Raw genomic sequence first — 23,446 nt, forward strand, 5'->3', positions numbered from 1 at the left:
TGTGGAACTATCTATCAGTTCATCAAAAACATAATATGTATCCGGATTATTGTGAAAAACCATCTATTGTTATCTGATGGGAATCCAATCACGAAAACGTCGCCAATATGGTTAACACAAAAATAGGAGACCCTAGCAACATTCAAAATTTAATAAAATGGTTAAAATGTAAAACACATCCCTAAAGCTTAAGGGTCATTGAAATTTTACTCGTTAACATTTTAAAATTTAGATTTTACCACATAATGTTGTGGTATGTCTTGATTAACAACCATTTGTCTATTTTTTGCTGTATACCTGTAAAGTGTCACGTATGACTTATCACATGTGACAGTTGAACCAATAAAAACATGATATGTGGATTTACCTCTCACTTAAAATTAAATAACCTAATATACTCTTTAAAAACCTAAAATAAATATCTAAATTAAATATTAAAGAAATTAATTTTTTTTTTCAATATTTCAATATGAAGCTTTACAAAAATATACCACCAATTACCAAAAAAAAGAAGTACAAACATGCATTTTTTTATTTGTTGAGTCCAATTATATTTCTTGTGACATAAATTTGTAAAGGCTATGTACAAGAATTTATAGTATTTTCCTATTTGAATTTCTTCTCGTGATTGGTGACATATCTATTTGTAAATGTACACCATCTGTGGGAAGAGGAAGCTCGAAGAGAGGATTATTGATTGGAATCCACCCGAGGGGCAACTGGGTCCAACTATTCATCAAATCAGGCCCAGTCTAGTTAGGATAACCTAGGGAGAGAAACCGAGAAGAGCGGCCCGCCCGAGGAGCCTAAGAGCCAGATACTCCTCAAGAGACTAGAGACAAACCACCAAGGCCAAAGGTTGAAGGCCGAGGAAGGAAGTAGAGACGTGCAAGCAAGGAAAGAAGGAAGCTTCTAGATAAAGCACCCATCACCTCCACATTTAATGCACTATACCAACTTAGCCTACCGCATTAATGGTAGAATGACCCCTGAATAGTATCCCCATAGCCTGCAACCTACTCTACCACCACAAACAAAGTAGTGATGGGACAAGTATCTAAGGAGGAATCAACGGCCATCCAAGTGGAAGGCTGGGATGCACTCTAAGCGGAAGGAAGATCCTCCTAGAAGGAGATCGAAAAAAGTTTAGGGAGAGAGAAATAGGGAAATAGAGAGAGAAATTGATCATTGTAAAACTAAGAAATGTATACCTAAGGAAACCATTTCTCCTCAACTAGCTCGAGGAAGGACTTAAATAAGAAGCTCTCTTTCCTCGTTGTAATTCCTTGTTAAAATTGTTATCCTTGCTAATCTTCTTTCTATAAATTACTAAACTAAATTAAGGCCACCAAGTCTTAAAAGGTTGACCTTAATCCATCCACCTCTACAAATTAGTTGTATTGGGCCTTCTTCTCAACCCAACCTTATTCGAGTTAGGCTGGGCTGCAAGATTTGGCCCCTACACCATCCATTGTGGTCGTTGCACTTGCATGGCCTAACGCTTTTTCACTTTCATTTCAGGTAACACGGGTAACAGGAATTCCTTACAGTCCTCAGCTCCAATTTCGGTAAAATACCTTGACAATAACATCAACATGACAGCCAAAGAATTCCTAAACCGTCTTGAGCTGCACCTGTCATCCATATTGACATCCTTCACCCTCCCTTTGACTGATCCTAGTGGAGCACCATCCATATATGCTCTACATGCCACCAGAATATCACGGCCACAGTTGCAGAAATGCCCTACGACAAAGTCCTCAAAATGCTGCAACCACACGACTCAGAATTAGATGTTGAACCCTCAAATGGTACAGAGAGCATCAATTCCATTAATAACTATTCCAAGTGTGTACAATGGATGAAATCAGACCATAATTCAGATGTAAACTAAAGACAGAAAGACAGTTAGTAGGAATTTTTGACTGCCAATGGTCATGGTGCAGTGAAACAATCAAGAAGATAATTGCAAACCCTGAGTGCTAACAAATTAATATCAATGTAACAAAACATTCTTAGACATCCTTTTTTTAATAGGTAAGTTCTTGAACCCATAACCTCACCCTTTATCCATTTATTACAGGGGGAGGAAGTGCCATTTGGGCTAAGGCTCATTGGCAATACAATCTAATTCTAGATTCAACACTCAAAACAATCAATTATGTACAACAAAAATATGTTGCAAGACAAAAGAAATAGAAAACATAATTAGAAAACCATCAACAGTCAAAGATCTAATTCTACGTATTGTAAAAATAAGAAATGCTTGAATGATTTAGTGTCTTATATAGCGTAGAAACACCACATCAATTTCTTTTTCTTTTTAAATTTTATAACACATGACCATCTGCATTAAAAAATTGCACTGTTTCCACAAGGGGTTGTGGGAGGGAGGACATGGCCCCTTGACTTTTCAAAAATCCTCAATCTCCCTTGTATTTTTGGCGAAACAATATAATTTTTTACATAAATTTAAATTTATTCCCCCCCCCCCCCCTCCCCGGGGAACTAAAAACATGTAATACAATTATGTAGTTGGCTAATGCATTTTTGTTCCCTCTAATTACTCTTACATCATACATAGATCACTAAATCAAAGTGTATTTAATGTATGTCACATGTAATGCAATTATGTTTTTATTTATATTTAATTGACTTGTATATTTTTAGACATGTCAAGACTTACTCTTTATTTTTTGCAAAGATGTAAAAAGTTGATGTAAAGATTTTTGTTTTCGTAAACATTCTTCATGTAGGTTTGGTACACTATAATAATTATTACATGGGAATAAGAATAAGTATTAAAAGGAATACATTAAATTGAAATATAATAAGTATTACTATTCATTAGTTTGGTGACCATTTAGGAATATAATTCTGAACATGCATCCATAATTTAGTAGAGTATAAAAAGAAGGTGTAATTAAATCATTTTTAAGTCAAATTTCCTAAAATAAGTTTATTTTAGGATGTTCAAAATAGAACTAATAATTAACACAAAGGAAAATTTATTTTCTTTCCTTTTAAAAATGTGGCAACTAATTGATTTTTAGGAAAAAAATTTTAAAAGTTATTACATAAGGTGAAGGAATAGATATTTAGTACTTTTGATAAGGAATAGTTATTCCTCATTTTGAAGAATAGCTATTCATAAGGAATAACTATTCATTGTAATAAAAATATAACCAAACAACCGAATAGTTATGCCATAAGAATATCTATCATATTAGAGTGTCTATTACAGTCTATCGAACGTGATATTCAAGCTCCACCACTCATCTATTATATATAAAACCGAAACCTTTGAAACTCCCACAATTTTCCATATTATCATTTTAATTTAAAAAAATTTTAATTTTTAAAACTAAATAGTGAGAGAGTCCTAACAGGAGTCTCTTTTATATATATATATATATATATATATATATATATGTAAGAGACAAAATCTTTGAAAACCCTAAAGCAATCTCCTCTGTCCGTCTTCACTAAGAGAGAAAACCCTAAACTTCAATTTCTTTGGTACGCTTGCTATTGCTTTTTCTCTTTTTTGTGAATTAGTTTTTTTTGCTTTTGTTTTGTATGGAGTAGTACTTTACAATATATAGTATAACTACAAGTATTGTAGTAAGTTTGCTAACTTTTTGTGTGATTCAAAGATGCTATATTCTATATTATTTTAGATTATATAACCTTAAGCTTTACCTTATGGAGACGTATGTACAAGTTTTCAATTCCTTTTGTGTGGATATTTTCTCACAGCTGTGGAGTAAGGTATATGCACTATATGTTATCTTATGTTTTCTCTTATGATGTCATGCTTCTTTGTTTATTAATTAAAGATTATGTTGGAAGCCTATATTATTTTCACCTTCAAAGTGTTCGACAATGTTTGAACCAAATTTTTCATCAATTAGGAAGAATTGGATAAAAAAAACTTAGAAAAATTTTCCATCCTTACTGAAATTGCCTCACAATAATGAATTTTTTTTTTTTTTTTAATAATTTGTAGGTTCTGAATGTTTTGATTTTTAATTTTATTGTCTTTTGAAAGTTTGACTATTTAAATTTTTGGGTTCAATTTTTTGCAATATTTGAAACAGTTTAGCAAATTTCAACTGTTATAACTATGGATTATTCTCTTGAAGGTAACCTATCTTTCTCTTATATTTCTCTATTTGGTAGTCATATATATTTTGTTTTGTTTCAATAATTTCTAGGCAGTGCCAATAAATTTTTTGATTTTTTCCCCCTTTCGAACGTTTTAACATCAAAACTTTTTAGTTATTTTTTTTTTTCAATATTTAAATTTGGCTTATCCATCAAATTGTAACTCAAAAAGATAGGAGCAATTCACGCAATAGTATAGTTTCATAATCAATTTAAAATTTCATAAAATTATTTTAGTTTATTATAAATAGGTAAGTTCTCGTGCGTTGCACGGGTTTCCGACTAGTTTCCACTCTATAATAAACATCAATATTTCCAAGAGTGCATAGGAAAGTTTAATTTCATAAATAAATTAATACCTAAAAAAAAGCACTTTCTCCAAACACCCTCAACAAGCTCTGCAAAGCATTTGGGATATGATTGGAATTAGGGGTACTAATTGGGTTAGGTTGGAGGGTTTTTCCAACCCAACCCGAGCACATGTTGGGTTGAGAAACTCTCAACTCAATCCAACCTATCACATGTGTAGAGACCAAATCAACCTAACCCAACCCAACCCATATGAATAAAGTTGGGTTGGTGGTGGATTGTGCTTACATATTTCGTATCATATGATAATTGAACTTTTATCAATTATTTAATCCATTTTTTCAATAAATTATTACAGGAATAATCAATGCAGTCTTACCTTTGGTGGACTCCTCATAGTGTACGTCATTGTTCTCAGTGATAGAACAAATACATCCTCGTTGTATAACTGGCATTGTTTTTCATTATATGCTGAGGGTCTCGGAGGCAAATTGAAAAAGGGTTTTGTATTGAAGAAGAACACTTGTATGGAGACAAGAAGTTGAAGCATAGTTGATACACCTGGGAGCCAAAAATTATTGTATCTACCATCCCCCAATAGATGGCCTGTAGAGACTGCAGAATATATTGACCCATCATTGCTCATTTGAGGAATGAATTCAAGGCCACCAGAGTGGTAGTGGACTTTCTGGCATAAACAAGTTTTGCAGTTTTCAGACCAATGATGTAAAGCAGAAGATATAAAAATATCACCAGTACTCAAAAAGTTTTAATCACGTACCGGTGCTACATTAGGATAATTACTGTCGAAAAAAAAATCAAAGAAGAAGAGACCATCATGGTAGGGAGTGCCCTCTGTTCCAACGATGACAGCCCTCAAAAGATCCATCCTTGTTTCATAAACTCTAACGAATATTTTATCTATTGAAAAAAAAAAAAAAAAAGAATAATGAAAATCTGAGGGAAAAATAAAAGTGGATCAGGGAGAGGCAGACACCAAACCCACTAATGTCGCACCCTGCATTTCTACACTAATGCTCTGCAAAGTCAGATTTAAAATTTACTAGCATTTTGTTTTGACAGGTAATGTAAAATATTATTAAAAATTATAGCCAACTCAAGTACATTGGAGATGAACTGTAAGGGCAAAAATTTACTAGCAAATTTAGATTTCAGGACTACAATTATGACCAACAAATTTATTTCTGATGGCTTAATCGAAAAGAAGGCTATGTATTGGAAAAATTTGCAGCCATTACATAAAAAGAAAGCATTAAAACTCACCAGGCAGATCCTTTTCCAGAATCTTCCGCTCCTCCCGAATTTTCTTTGCCCAAGTCTCTGATGGCTGTAATTGTAAGAAAGAGGGTAATAAAACGATATTTAGATATGTTTCAAACTAGAGACTGAAAAAAGAAGGCACGCAAGGCATCATCAAAACCTAGTCACCTGCATCTTGGTAGAACCATAGCTAGCATGGTAATGGTCAGAATAGTCTTCCACGATATCAAATTGTTTAAATAGTTTGAACCTCCTCAAAATTTCATATTTGTCCTTGCCAGAGATTGCCTTAATAGGTTCAGCAGCTGCATTATTTTGATTTCGGGCAGAAGGCTGAAGCCAGGGGAACTTCTTCACATCTTTAGGAGCATAAAACTCAAAAGCTGGAACATGAAAAGATGAAATTCCAAAAGAGGAAGATGGCTGCCAGATCAAATTCTCCCAATAGAACCAAGGTACATATGCATCTACTGCATTTGTCATAAGATGCCTAGAAGTTGGTGCCTCTATTCCAGGAGGAAAATCCATGCTTTCAAACTGGGCTAGGAAAATGAGATACCCATTATACGGAGAAAAACCAACTTGCCCTGTACTATGTAAATCACGCATAATAGAAATATTACGATGAAGGTCAACAAAGTTAAGCATCTCCCCATTCACTAATCCAAACCTTTCCATACCAGCACCAAAAATATATCCCTGATAAAGGAGGGGGGAGAGCAAACAATCATAAACGGTACAGCTACCTTAGATGTTTACTGTTTTTATATAACTCACGAATCAGCAACTAGAACATATTTAATGTCACAAACCTTACGCTGATGATTCCTATAACCAGCGGACACATCTTGGACGGCCTTACGCTTTTTCACTTTCATTGCAGTTGCAGGTAACACAGGTAACAGGAATTTCTTACAGTCCTCAGCTCCAATTTCGGTAAAATACCTTGACAATAATATCAACATGACAGCCACAGAATTCTTAAACCGTTGTGAGCAGCTCTTTTCATCCATATTGACATCCTTCACCCCACCTTTGACTACAGATCCTACTTGAGCACCATCCATATATGCTCTACATGCCACCAGAATATCACGGCCACGGTTGCAGAAATGCCCTACAACGAAGTCCTCAAAATGCTGCAACCACATGACTCAGAATTAGATGTTGAGCCCTCAAATGGTACAGAGAGCTTCAAATCCATTAATAACTATTCCAAGTGTGTACAATGGACGAAATCAGACCATAATTCAGATGTAAACTAAAGACAGAAAGACAGTTAATAGGAATTTTTGACTGCCAATGGTCATGGTGCAGTAAAACAATCAAGAAGATAATTGCAAACCCTGAGTGCTAACAAATTAATATCAATGTAACAAAACATTCTTAGACTTTCTTTTTTTAATAGGTAATTTCTTGAACTCATAACCCCACCCTTCATCCATTTGTTATGGAAGGATGAAGTTCCATTTGGGCTAGGGCTCATTGGCATTACAATCTAATTCTAGATTCAACACTCAAAATAATCAATTATGTACAACAAAAATGTGTTGAAAGACAAAAGAAATAGAGAACATAATTAGAAAACCATCAACAATCAAAGATCTAATTTTACGTATAGTAAAAATCAATTGGATCTTTGTACTAAACTGTCTTTAAAGCAGAAATGCTTGAATGATTTAGTGTCTTATAAAGCACAGACACGTTGATTTCTTTTTCTTTTTTTAAAACACATGACCATCTGCATTAAAAAAACTTCACTGTTTCCACCAGGGGTTGAGGGAGGAGGGTCATGGCTTTTCAAAAATCCTCCATCTCTCTTGTATTTTTGGCAAAACAATATAATTTGGACAAAACAATTAAATAATGGCCCACTAGATTTTTGCTAAAAACATGTAATGCATTTATGTGGTTGACTAATGGATTTTTGTTCCCTTTAATTACTCTTACATTATACGTAGCTCATTAGCTCAACGTGTATTTAGAAAAATTATTAGGTACTCTCAAAGTACAATAAATGCGTACTCCCCCCTCTCGCATGAATTGTGGGTCCCACCATGAATTTAATTAATGGGACCCACTATTCATGTGAGAGGAGGAAGTACGCATTTATGGTATTCCGGAAGTACACAATAATTTCCCGTGTATTTAATGTATATCACATGTAATTCAATTATGTTTTTATTAAATTTAGAGAAGTCAAGACTTACTCTTTATTTTTTGCAAAGATGTAAAGACTAACTCAATGTAAATATTGTGGTTACGTAAACATTCTTCATGTAGAGAAGTAATAGATAAATATATATATATATATATATATGTGTGTGTGTGTGTGTGTGGTTGTGTGTGTGCGCGCGCGTGCACACGCGATCTTGCCCCCTAAAAAAATATTTTTTTGGCTCCACCACTCATTTTCACTCTATAATAAGCATCAGTATTTCCAATACAAATTGTAATCAGGGAGTCAATAGGAAGAACTTATTCCATAAATAAATTAATACCAAAAAAAGCACTCTCTCCAAACTCCCACAACAACCCAACCCAACCTATCACATGTGTAAATACCAACCCAACCCACGTGAATAAGGTTGGGTTGGTGGATAGTGCTTACATATTTCATGTCATATAATAATTGAACTTTTATCAACTATTTAATCCATTTTTTAATAAATTATTATAGTACACATAATATATATTGCAAATTTTCAAATATATCAAGACTAATTTCTCAAAATACTAAAATAAATCGAACTAAAAATAAAAAATAAGTGTAATAAAATAAATTTATATACGTGGTGAGTTGAGTTGGGTCACATGGATTGAAAAATCAATCAACTCGAACTCAACCCAACCCTAGGCTTAAAGTAAAAATCCAATCCAATCCAACCCAACCTAAGAACCTACAAAAACCACCTACCTTAATTGGAATTTTACGTGAAATGCTTTGGGGAAAAGAACACGGCCCAATACATTAATGATTATTATAAAAATAAAAATAAAAAGAGCAAGCCTGCAATTTTTTAGAAATTACATGATATCATATTAAAAATGGTAAAGTCAACCATGACTCCATTATATCTCTTCTTCTCAAATTCCTTATGCACTAAATTATTACACATAACATGGTTGTTTGCTAGGATTTCAGGTATACCACCCATTGACGTTTAATTGTCTCAATTGAATACTAAAAAATCTCCTTAGGAATCTGCATGAACTGATGTACTAGACTGTGATAATGAAACTTTTAGTCAGCATGTTGGCCATTACAATTATATTTTTTTCTTTAGACTCAAAATTTATATTTACAATTCAGGATGCAATTAATGATACCATATCCAAAATATGAATAGAACATACATGTAGGAATAAATAATCAATGCAATCTTACCTTTGGTGGACTCCTCATAGTGTACGTCATTGTTCTCAGTGATAGAACAAATACATCCTCGTCGTATCGCCGAGTTTGCGTTTCATTATTATCTGAGGGTATCGGCTGATGCCAATTGAAGGGTCTTGTGTCCAGGATCAACCCTTGTAAGGAGACAAGAAGTTGAAGCATGGTTGATACACCTGGGGACCAATAACTATTTATGAAAGCAGGATTGAGTTTAAGGCCCCAAGAGTGGTTCACTGTGAATGGTTTATATAGACACAAGAATATTTACCTTGACCCATTTTTGTTAAAAGCAGGATTGAGTTTAAGGCCCCAAGAGTGGTAGTGAAATTTCTGGCATAAACAAGTTTTGCAGTTTTCAGACCAATGTAAAAACTAAAAATATCGCAGAAGATATAAAAATATCGCCAATGCTCTAAAAGTTTGAATCACATACCGGTGATACATTAGGATAATTAAAGTCGAAGAAAAAATCAAAGAAGAAGAGACCATCATGGTAGGGAGTGCCCTCTGTTCCGATGATGACAGCCCTCAAAAGATCCATCCTTCTTTCATAAACTCTAACGAATATATTATCTATTGATAATAATAATAATAAATAAATTAGCGAAAAATAAAAGTGCATCAGGGAGGGGCAGACACCAAACCCACTAATGTCACACACAACATTTCTGCAGTTATGCTCTGCAAACTCACATTTAAATTTACTAGCAATTTTATTTTATTTTTTTTTTGGATAGGTTATGTAAAATATTATTGAAAATTATAGCTAACCCAAAAAGTACATTGGGAATGAACTGTGGGTGCAAAAAATTACTAGCAAATTTAGATTTCAGGCCTACAATTATTGCCGACAGATTTAATTCTGACAGCTTAATCAAAATAAAGGCTATGTATTGGAAAAAGTTGCAGCCATTACATAAAAAGAAAGCATTAAAGCTCACCAGGTAGATCCTTTTCCAGGACCTTCCACTCCTCCTGGATTTTCTTTGCCCAAGTCTCTGATGTCTATAATTGTAAGAAAGAGGATAATGAAACGATATTTAGAATCTTAGAAATGTTTCAAACTAGAGACTGAAAAAAGAAGGCATCATCAAAACCTAGTCACCTGCATTGCGGTGAGACCATCGCTAGCATAGTAATGGTCAGAATAGTCTTCCACGACATCAAATTGTTTAAAAAGTTGGAACCTCCTCAAAATTTCATTTTTGTCATTGCCAGAGTTTGCCACAATAGGTTCAGCAGCTGCATTATTTTGATTTTTTTGGGAAGAAGGCCGAAGCCAGGGGAACTTCTTCACATCTTTAGGAGCATAAAACTCATATACTGGAACATAAAAAAATGGAAGATCAAAAAAAGGAGGATATGGCTGCCAGAGCATTCTTGGTGGCAAATTCTCCAAATAGGACCAAGGTGTATATGAATCTTTTTCTAAACTCGTAGAAGTTGGTGCCTTTATTCCAGGTGGAAAATCCATGCTTTCAAACTGGGCTAGGAAAATGGAATACTCACTACTAAACGAAGAATTACAAACTTTCCCCTTACTATGATAATAATGACATATATTAGTACTATGACAACCATGACGGTCGTAGGAGTCATGCATCTCAGAAGGCTCAACCCCACTCACTGATCCAAACCTTTCCACACCAGCACCAAATAGATATCCCTGATAAAGGAGGGGGAAGAGCAAACAATCATAAACGGTACAGCTACCTTAGATGTTTATCGTTTTTATATAACTCACAAATCAGCAACTAGAAAATATTTAAAATCACAAACCTTAGCCTGATGATCACCGTAACCATCAGACACATCTTGTACTTTCTTCCTTTTTTTACTTTTGTGAACTTTTTCATCAATGAACATTACATCATCAGAATCTTCCTCTTTGTCCACATCGATCACTTCATGCAGAATGACCTAGAGAGCGAGATGTGGAAATTAAGCAAAAATAAAGTAATTTATAACAATCATAGAGCCCAACGAACTCTAACTAAAATGGCACATCCTCTTCCCACAATAATGGGATGGAAGGTTAGTTCTTGAGTTCAAACTTCGAAAGCCAATGAGCAAATGTATATGTTATAATTTTGTTTTATTTGATCATATCCCAAAACTGTTCAACAAGAAAAAAAAAAAATATGAAAGTCAAGCAAGAAACATAAAGAAAAAGGAAGAACCATACATTTGAGCAGGACAAAACAAATTCAAGAAGAAAATTTTAACATTAGATGCAATTTTATAGAATAAACATCAATAGGTCTGAGTTGGGCAGAAATGTTTTGAGCTTTCTCCAAGGTGTTCAAACATTTTATGCAAAATATATGTCAACATATTATAAATAAAATTCTCAAAAGATTCAATTCATGCTCTTATCATCGCAAATCTCCATTCTCCGTCATTTTAGTTTGTGAATTGGCAACAAAATTTCCCTTAAATTGCCATCTGCAGTTAGATTCTTGGAGAGTAGGTACCTTTGCCTCAATTGTCAATAAATTAAGAGTAAGTCTAGTGTCACAAATTTTTCATAACTTTGCTATGTAATAACTCGTGAGTGATAGAAATAAAATAATGGATATTAGTCCATAATTTCACCACTTATAAGTTGTCGCATAACAAAATTATGGCAAAGTTGTAGAAAAGTTTATAACATTACACTTATGCTACGATGAAATCAAAGGAAAAATCTTTACCTAGGTGGGCCCACTTCTTTACTTCTTGTAGATTCTTCCGGCTATATTTCTTTAGTTCATATAGAATATAGTTACAGTATAAGGATGTCCACATGACTTCTAAGGTATTGAAGTGGACCCCACATCTGGATGGGAGCCTATCTAGGGGGATTTGGTATGCGGTAAGATATTTTTTTTTTTTTCTTTTATTTCTTATTTTGGACTTTCTGCCTGTGGAGATGTCTCATTTTTTGTTACATGACCTCACTGGTCTAGGTTGTAATGCACTAGATACAGCCTCCATGGCTTCAGGCTGCTTTGCTTTTATATATAAATCCCTATTACCAATAACAAAAAAAAAGGACTTATTTTTAATCTATAAATTGAAATTAATCTTTTCCTACTTTTCATGTGAGTAATAAATGAATAGAAACATTGGATCAGAATCTTCTAAAGTTCTTAAGGTGCTTAATCATATAAATTTTTTTAAATCCTAATCATTTATATTATAATAGATTATCTAGGTTATGAAATATCACCAAGAGGTGCCCAACAAGCTCAACTACAAGGCTCTTGGCACCGCACAAATCTTCTTAATTCTTCATTTACCAGTAAAAACATCAAGATTTAAATCTCCACTCTCACACTGTAAATATCGAATTATCAAAAAGGAAGATGGGGAGGTTCAATAGAATAGAAAAGAAAGTAAGAAAGAAAAACATGATGAAGAGAGTTCTTGATAAGATAGAAAAGATGACCCAGTAAAGTCTGACTATTTTAGTGTTCTTTTAAAAGAAAAAATAATCATCTTACTAAACATCGCTGCTATGCAGCTGTAAATGGAGGCTCTGAAGCGGCAGTGACTGGGCCACTGTAGCTTGGTCCTATAGCTATGGGTCTTAGAATCGTGTGTTTCATGGATTTATGAGGGTAAGTTTTGATGTAAGCTTGGCTCTGGGTGTTGATTGAAGGGTGTTATTGGCAGTTTCATGGTTTGTTGAGACTAACGAGATGGAGGGGTGGGGATTTTTTTTTTTCTTCAATCAATCTGAATTTTTTTAAGGAATAAAAAAAATTTATTATTTTAAGAGTTTTGTTAGTAGAAAGCCGACATGTCATAATATGGACTATTTATTATAAAATCAATTGTTAAAATTTAAAGAACCTTATATAGTAGAGTACCATAGGAGCTTTAGATTATTTTAATATAATTGGTTTTAAATTCATATACAATCTATGTTCTATATTTAACCACTCAAATAAGAGTAATATGTGATTACATACATCTCATAATAATATGTTTCTAATTTTGTGAAAGTAAAAAGTCCCTTTAAGTCACATATAATTTGAAGCAATTTTTATCTTGTTATTGTAATATTTTGAAGGAAAGTAGCATGTCAAAAAATCTTTTTTTTTTCTTTTATATAATTCAATAATTGGAGGGTGGAGGATTTGAACCCTAAATGTGTCCTTTAAAAATGTGCTAGAAGGTGCCAACTAGTTGAGCTAGAAGAATTTTGGTTTTTTTTTTTTTTTTGGTTGTTGTTATTGTTGCTTTGACTCAATTATCATTCCAACTTTTAATTGAACCAAAGTTTTGGTAACGGATCTCCCAATAATTAATAAAATAAAATAAATAAAAGTCGTCTTTTTTTAGCTCAAAACTGAAATTAATTAGAAGCAATTATCAAATATAAAAAGTGGGGAAGGTGGAGTTAGTATGGTGTCTTAAATTTTGAATATAACTTAAAATTTAGGTGTTTCAAAATATATCATCTTCCTTATTTGACTCTATCACTCGAAATATTTATAATTTTTTTGTCCACATCAATCACTTCATGCAGAATGACCTAGAGAGAGGGAGAGATGTGGAAATTAAGCGAAAATAAAATAATTTATAACAATCACAGAGGCCAATGAACTCTAACTAAAATGGCACATCCTCTTCCCATGATATAATAGGATGGAGGGTCAAGTACCCTTGAGTTCAAACTTCGAAAGCCAATGAGCACATGTATATGTTATAATTTTGTTTTATTTAACCATATCCCAAAATTGTTCAACAAGAAAAAAAAAAGAATGAAAGTCAAGCAAGGAACATAAAGAAAGAGGAAGAACCATACATTTGAGCAGGACAAAACAAATTCAAGAAGAAAATTTTAACATTAGATTCAATTTTTACTGAATAAACATCAATAGGTCTAAGTTGAGCAGAATGTTTTGAGCTTTCTCCAAGGTTTTCAAACATTTTACGCAAAATATATGTCAACATATTAGAAGTAAAATTCTCAAAAGATTCAATTCATGCTCTTATCATCTCAAATCCCCATTCTCCATCATTTTAATTTGTGAATGGCAACAAAATTTCCCTTTAATTGCCACTTGCAGTTAGTGTCATGGAGAGCAGATACCTCTGCCTCAATTGTCAATAAACTTAGAGTAAGTTTAGTGTCACAAATTTTTCTACAACTTTATTATGTGATAACTCATGAGTGATAGAAATAGAATAGTAAATTAATATGAATTTATGATTTCATCGCTTACGAGTCGTTGCGTAACAAAGCTATTGAAAAGTTGATGACACTACACTTATTCATAATCTAATCAAGCATGTATCACTGTATGCTATGATGAAATCAAAGGAAGAATCTTTACCTAGGTGGGCCCACTTCTCTATTTGTAGATTCTACGAGCTATATTTCTTTAGTTCGTATGGAATATAATTACAGTATAGACATGTCCACATGACTTACAAGGTTTTGAAGTGGACCCCACATATGAATGGGAGCCTATTTAGGGGAATTTGGTTTGCCGTAAGAATTTTTTTTTTTTTTTTTTTTTTTGAGAATTGGTGAATAAGATAGTAAGACTTATTTCTAATTTTGGACTTTCCACCTGTGGAGATACCTCATCTTTTATTATATGACCTCACTGATCTGGGTTGTAATATGTACTAGACACAGCCTCTATGGCTTCAGGCTACTTTGCTTTTATATAAAAATCCCTATTACCATTTACCAACAAAAAAGAAAGGACTTAGAGCATCCATAACCCGAAATGCCATCCTATCCCATTTTACCATCCCAAAAAACTACTTTATTAATTATACAATATCATTTTACCATATATCCAGCATTCCAACTTTTATTTTCCTATTCTACTCATTAAAATAATATATCTACACAATAAAATATATTTTTCCATTTTTTTGTTTTTTCCCAATTTTCTCCTCCCCTTCCCTCAACCTCTATCACCGTGCCTCCACTGCCCAATCACCACCACCGCGCCTCCACCATGCCCACCACGTCACCACTGCCCACTGCCCACCAAAATCCCACTAGAACAAAAACGCATATAAAAATATAAAAAAAAAAAAAAAAACCAGCGTCACAACAGAAAACCAGAAACCCAGCAACACCAGACCCACGCCGATCTCCACCAAACCTAGTGAGCCTACACAAAAACGTAGTGGCGCACGATAACGAAACGGTGCATCGCAGAGTCAGGGACTGGGAGAAAGAGTCGAGGCTTTTTCCTTTGGGGAATTTCGATTGTGCAATGATAACGATTGGAAGTTCGCCGAGATTTCCGATGTACAATAACAATTTCGGGTGGGGCAAACCTTTGGCGATATGGAGCAGCGGAGCTAATAAATTCGACAATAAGATTTCGGCTTTTCCGAGAAGAGAAGGCAACGGAAGCGCACCGATCTCCACCAAATCCAGTGACCCACACCTGCCGATCTCCACCAAACCTATCGCCAATCTGAGCAACCCAGAAACCCAGCCATACCCACCTCTTCCTTTAAGCACCGGTCACAGCAAAAAAAAAAAAAAAAAAAAAAAAAAAAAAAAAAAAAAAAAAAAAAAAACCAGAACACAAAACACGACCCGAATCACAACCCACCAGAAAAAATGAACTACTGTGATGTGTGATGTTGATGTTGGGAGGAGGATGGTGTTTGAGTTTGAAGAGAGGAGAGAGCAGATGAGAGAGAAGGAAGAGAGAGTTGAGAAAGATAGAGAGCATTCCGGAGTTGAGAGAGAGAGAGGAGTATGGTGTTTGAGTTTGAAGAGAGGAGAGAGCAGATGAGAGAGAAGGAAGAGAGAGTTGAGAAAGATAGAGAGCATTCCGGAGTTGAGAGAGATAGTTGAGAATAAAATATTATTTAAATTTAGACAATAGTGCTACAGTGCCATTCTACATGTAGAATGGCACTGTAGCACAATTCTAAAAATTTTTACAATTCTTCAGTTTTACAATTCCAAATGCTGACTCTTTTAGGCTTGAAATGCCAAAATTTCTTTAGATATGGCATATGAAAGTCCCAGTGCTAATGCTCTTATGAGGTCACAAAAAAATAAAGGACTTATTTTTTAATCTATAAATTGAAATTAATCTTTTCCTATTTTTCATGTGAGTAATAAATAAATAGAAACATTGGATCGGAATTTTTTAAAGTTCTTAGAGTACTTAACCACATAGAATTTTTTAAATCCTAATCATTTATATTATAATAAATTATCTAAATTATGACACATCACCGAGAGATGCCCAACAAGCTCAACTACAAGGCTCTTGGAACCCCGCACATCTTCTTAATTCTTCATTTACCAGTAAAAACATCCAAGATTTAAATCTCCCCTCTCACACTGTAAATATCGAATTATTTAAAAGGAAGATGGGGAGGTTCAGTAGAATAGAAAAGAAAGTAAAATAGAAAAACATGATGAAGAGAGTTCATGATGAGATAGAAAAGATGGCCTAGTAAAGTCTGAATGAGGCTCTAAAGCGAGGTGGTATATGGTATTTCCAGTGCATGCATCCTCCCTCTCACATGAGGGTGGACCTCACATTTATGGGGTCCACCCTCATGTGAGAAGGAAGATACATGCATCAGAAACATCATGTATTTTCTCCTTTGAAACGGCAGTGACTGAATCATTGTATCTTGATCCTATAGCTATGGGTCTTAGAATTGTGTGTTTCATGGATTTATGAGGGTAAGTTTTGATGTAAGCTTGGCTCTGGGTGTTGACTGAAGGGTGTTATTGGCAGTTTCATGGTTTGTTGAGACTAAAGAGATGGAGGGGTGGGGAATTTTTTTTTCTTCAATCAATCTGGATTTTTTTAAGGAATAAAAAAATATTATTATTTTAAGAGTTTTGTTAGTAGAAAGCCGACATGTCATAATATGGACCATTTATTATAAAATCAATTGTTAAAATTTAAAGAACCTTATATAGTAGAGTACCATAGGAACTTTAGATGATTTTAATATAATTGGTTTTAAATTCATCTACAATCTATGGTCTATATTTAACTACTCAAATAAGAGTAATATGTGATTACATACCTCTCGTAATAATATGTTTCTAATTTTTTTGAAAGTAAAAAGTCTCTTAAAGTCACATTTAATTTGAAGCAATTTTTATCTTGTTATGGTAATATTTCGAAGCAAAGTAGCATGTCAACAAATATTTTTTTTTCTTTTATATAATTCAATAATTGGAGGGTGAAGGATTTGAACTCTAAATGTGTTCTTTAAAAACGCGTCAAGATATACCAACTAGTTGAGTTATAAGAATTTTGGTTTTTTATTTTTTTATTTTTTTGCTTTGACTCAATTATCATTCGAACTTTTAATTGATCCAAAGTTTTGGTAACAGATCTCCCAGTAATTAATAAAATAAAATAAATAAATAAAAGTTGTCTTTTTTTAGCTCAAAACTAAAATTAATTAGAAGTAATTATCAAATATAAAAAGTGGGGAATGTGGAGTTTGTATGGTGTCTTAAATTTTGAATATAACTTAAAATTTAGGTGCTTAAAATATATCATCTTCCTTATTATTATTTTTTTGATAAGATATCATCTTCCTTATTTGACTCTATTACTCGAAATATTTATAATTTTTTTTGATAGGTACTTGAAATATTTTTAATTTACTGTGTTTAACATTCGAGAGTATATTGGATCATTTAACAAATAGAAGACTCAACACCCCCCCACACCCCCCCCCCCCCAAAATTCACTGATCCAAACCTTTCTACACTAGCACCAAAATGATATTTAGCCAATCTCCCTGATAAAGGGTGTAAAAAAAGAAAGCAAAGAATCATAAACGGTATAGTTACCTTAGATGTTTATTGTTTTTATATAAATTACGAATCAGCAACTAAAACATATTTAAAATCACAAACCTTAGCCTGATGACCCCCATAACCATCGGAAACATCTTGTTTTTCCTTCCCTTTTTTACTTTTGTGAACTTTTTCATCAATGAACATTACATCATCAGAATCTTCCTCTTTGTCCACATCAATCACATCATGCAGAATGTCCTAGAGAGAGAGAAAGAGAGAAATGCTTTAATTAAGCAGAAATGAAATAATATATATATATAACAATCAAAGAAGCCAATGAACTCTTAACTTAAATGGCACATCCTCTTCCCACGATATAATAGGATGGAGGGTCAAGTACTCTTGAGTTGAAACTTCGAAAGCCAATGAGCACATGTATATATTATAATTTTGTTTTATTTAACCATATCCCAAAATTGTTCAACAAGAAAAAAAAAGAATGAAAGTCAAGCAAGGAACGACAGAAAGAAAAAGGAAGAACTATACATTTGAGCAGGACAAAACAAATTCAAGAAGAAAATTTTAAGTTTTTAACATTAGATGCAATTTTATAGAATAAGCATCAATATGTTTGAGTTGGCAAGAATGTTCTGAGCCTTCTCCAAGGTGTTCAAACACATTTTATGCAAAATCTATATATGCCAGCATGTTAGAAATAAAATTCTCAAAAGATTCAATTCATGCTCTTATCATCACAAATCTCCATTCTCCATCATTTTAATGCGTAAGACTTATTTCTTATTTTGGATCTCTGGAGATTGTTGTATGACCTCACCGGTCCGGGCTGTAATATGTACTGATACAGCCTCTATGGCTGCAAGCTAGTTTGCTTTTAACCACACAACGAACACAAAACACGGTAGAAATTACAGAATTCCATGGTTTTGGCATTAAATAAATAAATAAAAGAAGCTACTAAGAGGATGGTGTTTCCATAGAAACATTGTGTAGGATTCAACAAAAGAATGGTGTGTAACAATTCAATGATTTTTCAGTGCCCACCCATTGCTACTCAAAATTGATTGACCAGTTCAATGTTTTAATATGATGTGTCATTTATAAATAACAACTAATCATAAAATTAATGCGGGATAATAGTAAAACACAAACAATGATCTCTTTAGCAGCAAAAAGAAAATCCATCTGCATCTCAAAATACTTTTTATTTTATACAAAGATTTATTACAATAGTATATTATGTGTCCGTTTGAGAATAGATTATCTAGATTTTTGCTGAAACTTTTTACTGAAAATATATTAAAATATACTAACATTTAAAAAAAAAAAAAAAAACAAAAATGTGAAAAAATGCATAGATATGCGAAATTTTAAAATGATGTATATAAAAACCAAAAGATAAAAGCTGAAGCTAATGCAAACTTGTTTTATATATCACTGAAACTTCTTTCGAGACTAACACCTATGCGTTTGGCAAAAACCTAAAATTCATTTCTTTTCTTTTTTTTCTTTTTTTTTTTCTCTTATTGTATCAGTTTTTTACAAATAAAACCTAAAAGTATTTTACTTTTTGTTTCAGTTTTTTTTTTTTTTTTTTAACAAATAAACTAGAATTATAGCCTTTCTTTAAATAAGCTAGCTTATAACTTTTTGTTAATCATAACAGTATGATCAATGGCAATCCTAAATTCCTAATAGTTAAAAATCCATTTATAAAAAAGCTAAAATTTAAGTTTTGATAAACTAAGTAATGCATAGGCGCGGAGAAAAATTTAAATCATTTGATTGAGAGCAAGAATCTCACTCTTGTGAAAGGGAAAAAAAAAAATTGCATTGTTTTCGAACCTGTTTTTGTTTGCGCATGTTGGAGGACCGAGAAAACGGGGGCGGGATTTCGATGATTTCTGGTTGCATGAACTTAGAGCTTTTCCCGGAAAACAATGGCTTCCTGTTTGTAGAAGAGAAAGTGAGGGAAAAATAATGAGACAGATAAAATAAAGGTTTTCAAAAGGAGGAGAAAGAGAGAGACTTGGAGTTGGAACTGTTGGGTAAAGAATGCGGCGGCGGCTTCGGCTTCTTGGATCGGCTCAAGAGAGCGAAACGGCGGGTTGGCTTGACTCAGCTGTTACTTTTTTTGATGAGTACTTTATTTGTATTTGACAGAAGTCTGGGAGATAATCAACATAGAAGACTGCGATTCTTATATAAACAAAAACAAAAACCTAGACACTAGTAAATGCACACCCTTGCCTGTTGCCTCATTCATTAGTTACCTTTTTTACCACTATTTTTTTTAACCGAGTTACCGCTATTGTTACTACTACAGTAAGGCTTTCCTAGTTTTAGGAAATTTTATTTTATTGATAAGTACTGTTATTCAAATTGATTCCTTTATTTTAAGAATTATAATTTGTTCATTTCAAGAAAAAAAAAAAAGAATTATAATTTGATACAATGTTTGAGAATTTGTTGATAAGGTTATCTCGTCTTAGTATTGTTATTTATGTAAGTTGAATACATAAGGAGAAGGAAATAGAGAATTAATCCCCATAAGTCTATTCTCTTCCACAAGTTCAAGGGTTTAATCACCTTGAATCGACTAAGTTATATATATACATAAATATATATATATATATATATATTTTTATATATTAAATTGAAATAATTACAATATGTTACTAATTTCGCAATTTGAAAATTTTCTCTTTAGACCCCCAAGTATTGTATGGAGAATTGTTAATTAAGTTACAAGACTCTGAACACATTTTTAATTATTTTGGTTTACATCACATTCCATACTGCTACCAAAATTAATCAAACAAGTAGGAAAACTTATTTATATATGGATTGATAAGGGCTTACATAGTTACATGTTTTAGAATCATGAAACTAAAACCACAATTGTAGCTCAATTGGCACATCTTAGTATTTTTAACAAAGTTATTCAGAGTTTAAATTTCTCTTCCTCAACTACTTCATATATCTAAAAATAAAAAATAAAAACAATGACCATATCATCTACGAAACACGTTTGCACTCAAAAAATGGGATTAGGATCAGCACCCGAGCAATTACCCCCTCCCTCCCTCATAATTTTTTTTTTTTTTGTTTTTTTTTACGCACTCAACCAGACAGTGACCAGAATTCTGATTACTGCCCATCATTTTGAGGAAAACTACGGAAAATACTGCCATTAGGGACTGGGGAGTGGTGTGTAATTCTTTGGTGATTTTTACCATTTGTGGCATTCTTCGTGCAAATCCAATAGCAGAATATTTTCCCAAAAGGCTACTGTGTCTATTTCACACACTGTTACACAGACGTTGTGTTTTAAATTTTATAATCACGATTTTAGTTATAAAAACTCGAGTGTGTATACAAGAGTTTTTTCCTTTTCCGAAAATGATATATCGTCATTATTCTTCCAAAATAAATTAAATTTTTTCTTGCCTCGGAATTCAACTGTGTAGATTAGATCACGCTGGTTTGTCTTGTACTTATGTTATTAATTAGGAGCCATGGATCTTATGAGAAGGTGAGGGAAACGATGAAAGTCCTAATGACCTGCACATTGACCTTATATATAGTGGTTCAATTCTTATAGATTAAGCAGGAATGGAATAATTCATAAGCATTAGAGAAGGTAATGAAAAATTATTTTGTTTAAAATTTTTTAAATTGCCAGGTTGTTTGTATTGAGTAATATTAGTTGATTAGGCTTTTTTTTTTTTTTTTTGGTTATTGGTAATTTTTGTTAATGGGCTAATTTTTATGGCCTTGTATATTTTGTTTTAAATTTTAGATTTATAAATTTTTTATAGCCTCTAAAAGGAGGAAAATATTAGAGTTACAAACGTTTTTTATAAATTGCTTATGTGGTTAGTGATTATTGTTATGTTATGTAAAAAAGTGATGCAAGTGATAAGTTTAGATGTAAACCAATAAAAATTTACTACCTTAATAGTTTATAAAAATATTGTAAAAAATTTTTGTGGTTGTTACATTACTTTCAAAAGAATTAAAAATATTGTTAAGGGAAAAAAAATGTATTTTTATACAATAAAATTGCTAAAATTAATACCTATAAATATACTAATAATTTTTATTAAAAAAAAAAATTGGGGGTGGTGGTGGGGGGGGGTAAGGGTGGCTCCGTCCCTGATGCTATGCTTTACTTTCAGTTGAATTTGTTGGAAAACTTTTCCTGATTTCCTCATAAGGTGGACTCAAATAGTCAAATCCTTTTCTGACTTGCTAAACAAATTAAAAATGTGTAACTACCTACCAGTTTATCAAGAACATAATGTGTATCCGAATTTATTGTGAAAAACCATCTATTGTTATCTGATGGGAATCCAATCACTGAAACAATGCCAATATAGTTAACACAAAAAGGGAGACAGAACATTCCATGGAAAGCATACAGTCAATCCAAAGTCTGGAGGAAAGCTTAGTGCCCGTTTGTTTCAGCGTTTTTAGCCCAAAACGCGCATTTTTAAAAAAGCCAGCCCGAAAATAGTGTTTGGTAAGTATAAAACGCAACTTTTTCCAAAAAGTTGCGTTTTATATTTGTGAAGAAACGCGCGTTTGAGTTTATGGAGCTCTGGAGGTCCATAAACAAAAACTTATGCGCGTTTTGATTTTGATCCGTTGGGCTCTTCCAAAAATTACCAAATTATCCTTGATAAATCATCAGTTCTCATCTCATCTCTCTACTCTCCCAACAAATTTCCAAATCCAAACACAAAAAAATCTATAACAAATTCCCAAATCATCTCTCTGCTTTCCCAACAAATTTCCAAATCCAAACACAAAAAAATCTATAACAAATTCCCAAATCAGCTAAGGAAAAAAAAAAAAAAAATCAATCCCTTGCAAATTAGGATTCCTCAAAATGCAAAAAAAAAAAAAAAAAAAAAAAAAAAAAAAAAAAAAAAAAAAAATCAAAATATAGCAAAATCTTTCAAATGGAGTTTGTACCCATCTTGCGGTGGATGAGTTCCGGTGGAGAAGATGTTGAAGAGTCTCTCCAAGAGGACGGATGAGTTCTGGTGGCTCTTAGAACACGCTGGGAATGCAATCATCAAAGCGACCGGCACCGAAACAGTCCCCGCCATAGCCGTCTCCGTCGGAGGGACCCTCCAAATGCCAACAACCACTTGCGACTCCACCACGGCCACGGCCACCTCCACAACCACCGCCGCGAAGAAACATAAACAACCGTCAAATAGCGAATTCGTGGACGTTGTAAACGACGGCAGGGAAAAAAAAAAAAGAGGAAGAAGAAGAGCTTGGAGCATTCTGGAGTTTGAAAGAATAAACAAAGGAGGAAAGAAGGATAAAAAAGAAAAGGGTAAGGGTACGTGTGTGGAGGAGAAAAAAAGAGGGGAAAAAAAAGGAAAAAAAAAAAGAGAGAGAAAGAAATGCCGTGTGTGGAGGGGGAAAAAAAATGTTATTACAATATTTTCACTATTTTTTTACAATAAATCTTAAGTGGTGGGTTATTATTAGCTAAT

The 23,446-nt window shown here is 33.1% G+C and overlaps 1 protein-coding gene across 1 annotated transcript; it reads right to left on the minus strand.

The window, feature by feature from the left end:
* Positions 1–1,238: 1,238 nt before the first annotated feature.
* Positions 1,239–19,990, minus strand: LOC115978209 (probable ubiquitin-conjugating enzyme E2 25). Its single transcript, XM_031100227.1, has 15 exons — positions 19,960–19,990; positions 19,776–19,878; positions 18,030–18,170; positions 10,934–11,074; positions 10,260–10,820; positions 10,096–10,159; positions 9,588–9,727; positions 9,423–9,484; positions 9,146–9,341; positions 6,570–6,896; positions 5,926–6,456; positions 5,761–5,824; positions 5,258–5,397; positions 4,856–5,164; positions 1,239–1,768 (listed from the first exon to the last, which is right to left on the minus strand). The coding sequence occupies exons 2-15, from the start codon at positions 19,842–19,844 to the stop codon at positions 1,496–1,498; spliced, it is 3,018 nt and encodes a 1,005-aa protein (XP_030956087.1). The 5' UTR covers positions 19,845–19,878; positions 19,960–19,990; the 3' UTR covers positions 1,239–1,495.
* Positions 19,991–23,446: the final 3,456 nt, after the last annotated feature.

The sequence above is a fragment of the Quercus lobata genome, chromosome 2 (genome assembly GCF_001633185.2).
Source record: "Quercus lobata isolate SW786 chromosome 2, ValleyOak3.0 Primary Assembly, whole genome shotgun sequence".
Lineage (NCBI taxonomy): Eukaryota > Viridiplantae > Streptophyta > Magnoliopsida > Fagales > Fagaceae > Quercus > Quercus lobata.